At 27.4% G+C, this 10,551-nt stretch overlaps 1 protein-coding gene across 2 annotated transcripts; it reads right to left on the bottom strand.

Moving 5' to 3' along the window:
• Positions 1–7,759: 7,759 nt before the first annotated feature.
• On the bottom strand, positions 7,760–9,998 carry PDLP7 (plasmodesmata-located protein 7). 2 transcript variants are annotated; one of them, XM_020359052.3, is made up of 3 exons: positions 9,110–9,998; positions 8,539–8,652; positions 7,760–8,223 (listed from the first exon to the last, which is right to left on the bottom strand). In XM_020359052.3, the coding sequence occupies exons 1-3, from the start codon at positions 9,819–9,821 to the stop codon at positions 8,216–8,218; spliced, it is 834 nt and encodes a 277-aa protein (XP_020214641.1). In that variant the 5' UTR covers positions 9,822–9,998; the 3' UTR covers positions 7,760–8,215. The 2 variants fall into 2 exon arrangements, with proteins under 2 accessions (XP_020214641.1, XP_020214632.1); XM_020359043.3 differs by having other exon boundaries at positions 8,539–8,655; positions 9,110–9,985.
• Between the last annotated feature and the right edge of the window lie 553 nt (positions 9,999–10,551).

Genomic DNA, 10,551 nt, shown 5'->3' with positions numbered 1-10,551 from the left:
TGATACCTATGTCTAGGCAAGGTCGAGACGCACATGTATAAAGCGACCAATTGAGTAAAGTATTGGGTTAGAGTCTTAGTCTCTAACCTAGTATTGGAGGGGCATAGTACTTGGAGGGTAGTTAATATACTAATCTCTTAGGTGGCTTAGTGATGTAAACTAATATTGTGGTAGGCTCATACCCAAATTATTCTATGCTGACAATAATACTAGACTTCCTAATTTAAGTGATGAACTTGAGAAATTAATTTGAGTAGTTAATTGACCTAGTTGAGATAGGTCACACGTTGTGGTTCGATAGGGTCTAGCTACTTAAATTATTCACTCTATGTTGTAGGAGATTTCTATAGTTGACATGTGTGACGATGTATCAAATGTAATAATGTGTTGTTATATTGAATGTGGTGAAGTTGATTAAGTTGTTCTGTTGAGACTATTTTCGTGTTGCAAGTTGTTGTATTCTAACATGATGGAATTATTTATTTGTTGATTGTGTTGTATTGCTTAAAGGTGCTAATTTCGATTATATGTTGAATTCTTCTTACAAGCTTATCATGTGCTTTCCTTGTGGTTGAAATTGCAATTATCATACTTGTTATAGGAATAGGACAAGGTTAGCGAGTTAGCCCGTCTTGTTGTGGATGGTCATGCTAGGGATAGCCAACTTTCTTTTGTTGTCGTTGCTTCGGTGTTGTTAGAATTGTATAGATGTCGACTGAAGTTTAAGCTTATTTTGCGCTTAGTCATATATTTTGTATATAATATGTATGTATGTATAGAAACTATTAGTTTCTTTTATTCCATACATATAATTGTGTACATGATATTAGTTACTATTTGCATGATAATCTTAAGTTAGATGCATGTTGTTAATCTTTTCCCTATATAGCAGTTGAACCGTAGCAAGTGTAGTGACCAATTAGGTCAGTTACACATACAATAAATGTGACCCTTCTACATTGAGAGATTAATATGAAAGTTGATCGCTGACAACCTTGATAGACATTTTATTAGTCATGTACTAACTTTCACCTTTTTTCTCAATCAAGTATAATTAAATAAAGAGAATAATATTTATATATAAATTTGATATTTTGTATGAAAAAAATGAGGTCGAGAGGAGAAATTTCACTAAAGATGACTAACTATGTTCTTTAATAAAGAATAATCATTGGTGAAATCAATAAATACTTTATACCAATAACATAATTTTGTTAAAAATTATATATTATTTTAATATTTTATCATGTTTAGAAATGTCTTTCAACCACTATTAAATCACCTTAATATCAATTAAGGGTCCATCTAATAGTGTTTAAAATCAAATTAATTCAAATAAAAAAATTGTAAATTAATTCAGAAATTAGAAACTAGCTGAAAATCACAAATTGGTGATTATGTTTAATTTAAAAAAAAATCATGGCTTGATTTAATTTTTAGATTAGAATGTGAAACTAATGGAAATATAAAGTGAATCCTCTTTTTCTTTCTTTAAGTCAAATTTAATTATTTGAAAGAAGAAGAAAAAATTCCTTTTGTCAAACTGTAGCCAATATCTAATATGTGCGTAAAAGGTTTGAAAATGTCACTTTTTAATTAGATTTTAGTATTAAGAAATTAGTTCTTAAATATCAATTAGAGAGTACCTTTATTTAGAAAAACAAAAAAAACAAAAACAAAAACAAAAAATTGTATCGATCACCCACATGTCTCGAGGATATTATTTCATCAAAAATTAAAAAATTGTAAATTGAATTAAAATATTCTTTTATTATTACAATTGAAAATAAATACAGAATGACGCAATGTCTTAGTTTTTAGAAGCCACGAGTCAATTTTACGTAAAACGCTAAACCCTACATTTGAAAGAAGAAAAAAAACTTAATTTATTTATTAAAAAAATTTAATGCATTAATTAAATAATTAAAATTTAATGTAAATTATGAATTATTAACTGAAGTAATTTTACTAACGGTTAATTTTAAGAAGTATTTGATACATAACAATTTTTTTATATTTAAGAATTATGATTCATAAAAATTATAAATCTTAGAAATCATAATTTTTAGAAATATGAAATTTTTTTTGGTTAATCATATATTTTTTAAAAATATTTATAAATGATATTTGTAAATTAATGATTTATATTGCATTGTATAAGCAACTAATGATAACGTGATGTTTTTATCTCATTAGAACTTTATTTTTAATTTAGGAATGTTAGTTTCTCATTACAATTATGCGAGAAACCGATGAAAAATCATTCCAAATAACAAACTATATACAAGAAACGAACATTTTTTTACATTAGATTCTGAAAAACGTATTTTTTTGTGTGTATCAGATGTCTCTTTGAATCCCTTTTCACATATTATATATATATATATATATATATATATATATATATATATATATATATATATATATAAAGAAAGAAAGGTCCACATATTTAAAAAAATAAATTTATTTATTAAATTTATTTCATTCAATAACTCATATTTTATATTAAATTTCAACGATTTTATCGTTAAATTAAAATTTCTTAATATATAAATTAAATTTATAAAAAAATTTAAAAATTAAAAATTATTTAATATTTTATTTTATATATTCAAATTAACATATAAAATATTTTTATAATTGTCTATCAATTTAAATTAATAAAATAAAATATTAAATAATTTTTATTTTTTAAAAAAATTATAAATTTAATTTATATATTAAAAAATTTTAATTTAATTATTAGATCGTTGAAATTTGATGTATAATATAAAATATTAAATAATTTAAATTTAAAGAAATTTATTTAAAATAAATGAACCCTTTCTATTCCCCCTCTCTATATATATATATGTTACGTAAGTATAGAGCAAGTCCTTTTAATGCATTATTATACTTTTGTATCAGAACGAAGAGAAACATTCTTCCATTTGTATTTTTCAATTAAGTTTAGCTTTAAAATATTATTTTAGGTCATTCGTTTGGCTTATGTGTCCAACAACTATGCCATTGTTTTCTTATATTCTTCGAAAGAGATAAACTTTATTAACTACTGATGCTGTACATGCTACTACGTATAAGGTATATAAATATTGAATCTCAAGGACCTAAGTACAGAGGATCAAAGTAAGTGTGTTTTAATTAAAAAAAAAAAAACTGAGCTACTACGTTAATTATAGCCATCGTTATATAATAAAAAAAGATGATAGCCATCATTATATATCAATGTGATTGAATGAATAAATGTAGAGTATGATCTCAAAATTAACTACAAATAAATCATGGTTAATGATAAGTCGGCGTACAAGCATAAAATAATCATACCAAAATAGTGAAAATATCTGAGTCTTGAAATAAACAAAAGATGAAAGAGATAAAGTTTGGCATACCAAACACATTCATATACACAAATATTTACACGAGCCTTACATACACTTACTTTAATACTCTTTACACAAATATTAATATATATTTAGCAATTAATAATTTTTATTTAAAAAATATGCACCCGGAATTTAAAAATATAATTCATACTTATATATTTCTAAAAGCATAATTGAGAATTCTCTTGAAAGAGAAAATATAATTATGACAAAATCGTGTTATGTAAATAAATGGTGAATAATACTTTTTAATAATTTATAATAATTTTAATATAATTTTAGAATAATAAATTTGAGTTTAATTCAATCTTACAAAATTAATTTATAATATTTTATTTATATATTTTTTAATTATTTTATTTCTAGTCGATATAAAATTAGAATTTCATATTGAATGATCATTAGTTAAATAACATGATTTGATATAAATTATAATGTTAATAATTAAGCACATACACACAAGTAAGGAAATTTTTTTAAGAATGAAAACAGTACAAAATGATACAACAGTTACCTTGTAACAGCATGTGAATTTCACATGTCATCTATACTGATTGAAATATCACTTTCTGGTATCCACAGTTTATATTTTATTTTAATTAATTAAATAATTAAAAAATTACTAATTAATTAACTGTTAAAAAATCTCTTATTCTCTCAAAAACACGTAGTACCTTTTATTGTACTAGTATATGAGAATGTGAATGTTACAGAATTATTGCGTGTCATTCATGTTACACATACAACATGCGTACAACTGTCATGTTACACAAATATCACATGACTTTCATTTCATCTGATATAAGAATATAACCGTGTACAATGCTAGTGTATACTTTCAAGTTTCAATAAAAAAAACACATTTGTTGTTAACATACAAGAAATAATTAGACTAGAATTTGGATATTTCAAAATTATAAGACAAAAATCGATGATTTTACCCAAAAACTTTGGCCCAACTAAAAGAAATGAAATATGTTTGATCAGAATTTTCTCTTAACTAATAGGGTAGTCCGAACCCAGACTTGTTAGCAAATGGGAACAATGAGGCTTTTGAAGAAAAAAAGGTCAATTCAAAATTGGGTCAAGCCCTCTACTTGATGAATTAATCGCCTAATCATAGAGAGATAAAACAAATATCAACCATCAATAGAAAAAGAAAAAAATTGATCCGTGACTTGAATGGGACAACAAAAGAAAATGTCTAAGCCTACGAAAAGACAAGACAAGGAAATAGAAACTTGGCCCAAATCATGAATAACGTTTGTTAATGTGTGCAAGAAAAACGTCACTGTGTTTGGGCCATTGAAAATTAGCCAGATTATTCTGTCCATTGAGTTACTCTCTTAGAAACCTTTTTTTCCCCCCTTAAAATAAAACACAAAATAGTTGGGTTACAATTTTTTTGTGTAATTGTTTTATGTAGCAAAATTAATTTTTTTTTATCCTCTATGTTTAATTAAATTTTAGTTTGATTCTTTAATTTGTTGTATTCAATTTAAGTTTTATATATTTTTTCATTTTTAAAAATTATTTTTGAAGACAAAATTTTCTTTTAACTTTGGTTTTCTTTCCACGTTAGTCTATTTAATGCTTGATGTGAATATAAATTCATGATAAAAATGTTTAAGAGTTTAATGATCATACATCAATAATATAATACATCATCAACTAATTAGATAATATTATTAATATAATATTTTACTTATTTATTTAAAAAATCAAAATTTTATCATAAATAATGATTTATAATTGGGTGATAATATAAAGCTATTTTACACCATTAGTACATATTTTGTCAATGCTGAATGATGCAAGAGATGGAGGTCTCAAATTTACTTAATAATAGACAGTTAGAAACATTATCCTCTTTGTTAAATATATAAAAATAAAGAATAAATTAGAAAGTCATTATGTTCAACATAGGTGAAAGATTTATCAAAATATAAATTTTAAAAGGAAATGATACTTGTATAAAGATTTACACAATAAAATCATATCTATTTTTTTTTCATTATCATTTCACTATTTATTACATTTATCATAGGAAAAAGATAAATATACAAAAAAATTGATGTGGCAAAAATATTATATATATATATATATATATATATATATATATATATGTGTGTATTCTTTATAGTTTATTCTTTATTATAAACCAAAAAACATACGTTTTTATTTTTAAATATAAATAAAATTTAATTACTTTTATTTTGTTTAATGATATTTCTTCTAAAATATTCTTTCTTTAATACATCATTTTTCAGTCGCATACTACTTATTTTGATATTTATAATAAAGATAATTTAAGAAAAATCTTGAGAAAGTAATAAAATTTAATATAGATAACTAATTTTTAAAAAATATATAAAATCATTTTTTTATTATAATATATAATAGAGAGTATATCATTACTCTTTTTTTAAGTGTCAAAAAAATATTGAATTTTCCTTCAAATATGCATATAACATTTTAGTAAAAAAGAAGAAGAAGAAGAAGAAGAAAAACTAAACTAATGTCAAAAAAACATAAATAAGAAAAGAAAAAAGTGAACGTGTTTGGTCTTTTTGAGATCCAATGCCCTTGTGTTCAGTATTAAAGCTCACAACTTTTCATGGCTGTGGTAGCAAACACTACTTTAATTTTTCTTATTATATATATTTTTTGTGAAGCATGAAACCTAATTGGACATGTATATACACGTCAATCGAAAAAGTATTTGATGATACCGAAAGAAATTGCTGACTTCTTTTCTCTGTTCATTGAGATTTAGATCTATTTGGTAGAAGAAGAAAAAAATTCAAAGCGAATGCAAATTTCAAAATTTAAATTAAAAAAGTAAAGTTAAAGAAAAATTATTATTTTTTGTCTTTATTTAGAAGATAGTTTTCTTTATCTTTTTCTTTTATTTTCTCTTTAACAAAAAACTACTATGTATTTTCTTTATTTTCTATCTTCTTTCCTCTTATTCAAACACAGTATAAGATATACAATATAAGGCCACTGAAAATAATTGACATTGCATCATCATCTCCCAAATTGAATTGTCTTCTCATCAACCAAGATTTGGCATGTAAACAAAGAAAAACGAGTTATGTGAGTCTCATAATTCTTAACTTGCTAAAGGAATATTTTATGTAATTTGAGCTTTATTTGTTTATTTTGGGTTTAAGACTTGTTAGTTAGGTGTTTGATATCCGAAGCATCTATACGGGTAATCTTAAAATTTATGTTGTACTGGTATCGGTACACGTTGAGTATCCATGAGTACGTATATTTAGTACATACTATAAAAACATTTGGGTATTTAAGATTTGATAAATAAAATTAAATGGCCCTTCAGGGAATGAAAAAAAATAATAAGAAAGAGATTTTTTCTTTGATCTTAATTGTTATTAATCATGTTTGTTGGCATGTGTTAATGTGAGTATAAGTACAATTCCTTCCAACTTGGATCAGATGAATGGAATTTATTTTAAGACATGCTGATTTTCTTGAAATTGTTACTCTCTCTCTCTTATGAACTAAATCTAGAGACAATTCTTTTCATAATATTGATCGATGAAAATAAATGGTGAGATTGCAACCGTTAAAATGTAATATCAGAATCATATTAAGGTATTATAATATCAATTGATCAACATTTACATGCTATAAAAAATTTTTGGCGTCAGGAAGAATTCAACTCTTTTTTATGTTATTATAAATTATGTTTATTATCATTTATCCAATTTAATCATGTTTATATATACACACGTTGACAAATGTGATTATCCTCACCTTTCCAATAGTATATATAATTAAAGATAATTATTATTTTACAAATCAACTTTGTAAAATTAAATTATACTGACAATAATATTTTCAGATGATATTAAAATCTAACTTAATAATTATTGATTGTTATTGAATTTATTAAATTACTCGTTATTAGATTACCTATAAATATTTAGTTAAGTTTTCAAAATGTTTGATTTTTAGTGTGAAGAGAGTGTAGATATCCTATATTAACTAATTATACTACCCAAATAATATATAAATAAAGAATAATTATTACTTGATTACGTAGATTTAAATATGACTTTTTAATACCCATATCTAGTATAAATTCACAGATGTGGTTATCCTTTCTTCACATTAATGTATTTTATATATATGTGTCCCTTCTTAGAGGATATTTGATGAATATACAATTTTCCATGAAATTTCTTACGCTTCTAACTTAACATAACCCCACTTTCCTTTTTCTTTTTCACCTTTACCAGTAGCATCCTAACACCTTCCTTAAAAACAATAGATTTGGAAGAGGAAAAAAAAAACCAGTTATCGTGAAAACTGCATGTCAAAGTATTTGCTTGCCACCAAAAGGAGAATAACACGAAAAAGCCTTGTATATTAGATATAGCCAACCAAAAGTTGATGAACGCATATACTAGCGATACAGAAAGTGAGAGATCTTATACAGCTTAAAAATAAAACAAAGAAAGAATGATATAATCAATTATTTGCAAGGGAACGCGGCAACGCAACTTTTTAAGTGGGGATGATTGAGGAAAACAGAATCTTTTAACTCTCTTTTGTTCCTCTCTCGCTTTTGCCTTTTCTATTCAAATGAGTGTCCCATCGTCTAATAATTTCCCATATGATATCCTCGTCTCTTGAATTGAAGTTTGTATTAAAGGGAACGATAAAGAAAGAGCTAGGGCAAAAAGAAAAAGAAAAAGAAAAAGAAAGCAAAAGAGGTCCAAAAAGCAAACCAATGAGAAGGCTGAGAATTATCAACCACTCCGCCATGCATGCCACTGATTTTCACAAACTTAAAAAATACCTTATTTACCTGCACCAAAAAAGATTTAAAATATTGTGTTAATTTGTAGATAATAAAGAAAAGAGTTAATCACTTATACATTATCAGTATAAAATTTTTTTACACTAACAACCAATTATATCTTTTAATTGTGTCATGTCCCCATAAACAAATTTACTTCTAATAGTGACATGGTACAATTAAAAGATATAATTGGTTGTCAGTGTAAAAAAACTTTACATTCTAAAAAAAATCTATCCCTCTTTTTCCTTATACTCACGACTAATTAATTAAATAAAAAAGAAACATCAGAAATGAATGTCAAATAGAGAGAATTTAATTTACCTTGTCCCTCACAAATCCTTCTCAAGAAAGCAAGGAAAATAATGAGTATAGCTACTCCCGCTAATAGTCCAACAATTATTGCAAAAGTCTTTTCACCTCCGTTGTCCGATTTTCCTGCTAATTATCCAATACAACAAACTAAATTACCTACATTGCTTTAATATATTTTGGTAAAAATAAATCCTACTTCATTTTTCTTTCGGAAAATGGAAATCATTACACAATTTTAAGAGAGTAAAATTAGAAGAAAAAATGACATAAAATTTTTCTAATTGTAAAAACTTTTTTCAATTAACTTGTTTAAAATCTTAATTTTAACTCATGTATAAACTAGTTGTAACTTGTAAAAAAGCTTATGTTGATTTTTTCTCCTATTTTCTTTCTTCATAAAAATATTTTTGAAGAAATTTATCTAAGAAAATCTCTAATTTATGAAATACTAGAATCTGATTAGTAGTAAAAAGTGAGAAGTAGCATAATTTGCAGGAATTAAAGTTGGAAGTATATTATTGCTGTTATTAAGATTTTTATGGGTAAAAGAATGTATAATAGTTGAAGTGTTGGGCCTTACGATGGGCCTTGTTGTAAGCATGGGCCCCGTTGGTAGAGAACCTGGCGTAACACTTGGCGAGGAACACATCCCCATAATCGGCGACCGCACAGTCGCTCCTCAACCGTCGGATGGCCTCCCCCACGCAATCCTGACACTCGCCAAAACTCAAATCCCCGCAACACTGCGCCACGCCCCTCACCTCACCCGACCCACCAACCCGAAAGTACCCGCCCGAACCCGACAACCCGCCCAGCACCGCGTCCCTCTCGCCCGAACCGGGCCCAACGGACCCAGGCCCACACTTCTTCAGCACCACCGTCTTGTCCTCCAACCCGAGAAACGTGTTGTTGTCGTACTTCACGTAGCACCCCTCCAGCTGCACCGCGCCGCCGCACGCCGCCGGGCAGAGCTCCCCGGCGCGCTGGACGGCGCGCGCGACGCAGGCGGCGCACTCCGGCATGGCGAGGTCGCCGCGGCACTGGTAGAGGCCGTAGGCCACGTCGGCGGGGCTGGAGCCCACCACGGTGAAGTTGTTGTAGGAGGCGTACGTGGCCGAGTTGACCAGCGAGGTGAGGAGCGAGTTGAGGTTGGACTCGTAGGGCGAGGTGGGGGCGTAGCGCTGCTGCGTGCATCCGCCGTAGAGGAAAAAATCCACGGAGGAGGACAACACGGAAATAACAAAGAACGCGGTTAAGGAGATTGAGATTACTGCTGCTGCTTTCTTTGCCATATTTTTTTTGGTTGGGTTGGTTCCAAGATGGTGTACGTGCTACTGAATCATGTGCATGTCATCGTGGATTCCATATGACGGTATAAATGATGAGTAGTGAAGACTTTAAGTTGCTTTAAAGTTTAAATAACTGAATATCCACGTTATAGCCATTAGCCATGTCATCTATGTGGTGTGAATAAAACAGATAAAAGCTTCTCTTCATTATTTACTGTCCGCCATGTCGCCTCTATCTAATTCTTTTCCAATAAATTACACTCGCTTATCAACACTCACTCCTATAAAAGACAATCTAGTACGAGAGATCAATTCATTAATATGCTTTAAATATAATTTTTCTATTTCAAAAAATTATATTTTCAGGCAAATGATAGCTTGTGTATTAAAAAAAACGTGCCACTCTAATTTACAGGATAAACTACACTCATCATTACTTATTATAAAAATCAATGCTTAAAATTTATAATTAAATTAAATTATTATATATAAAATAAAATTTAAAATTCATTATAATATTAATCATTAATTTTTTTAATCATGATTATTCTCTAAAGTGTAATTCTCTCCACACATCCTAATTTTAATGATTATAATTTTCTTTTTTTTTTTCTTTTCATATCTCTTAAAGAAATTAAATCCCAACAATGTTACATCTAGACTTATCTTAACCTCATAAATCCTGTTCAAATAAATCTTGTTCAAATTTTAAAGAGGAATATTAGTGTACTCT

This window comes from Cajanus cajan, chromosome 3 (assembly GCF_000230855.2).
Source record: "Cajanus cajan strain Asha chromosome 3, NIPB_CcT2T_4, whole genome shotgun sequence".
NCBI lineage: Eukaryota > Viridiplantae > Streptophyta > Magnoliopsida > Fabales > Fabaceae > Cajanus > Cajanus cajan.
Note: the sequence above shows the minus strand (reverse complement) of the source record. Positions and strands in the feature narration are given on the sequence as shown.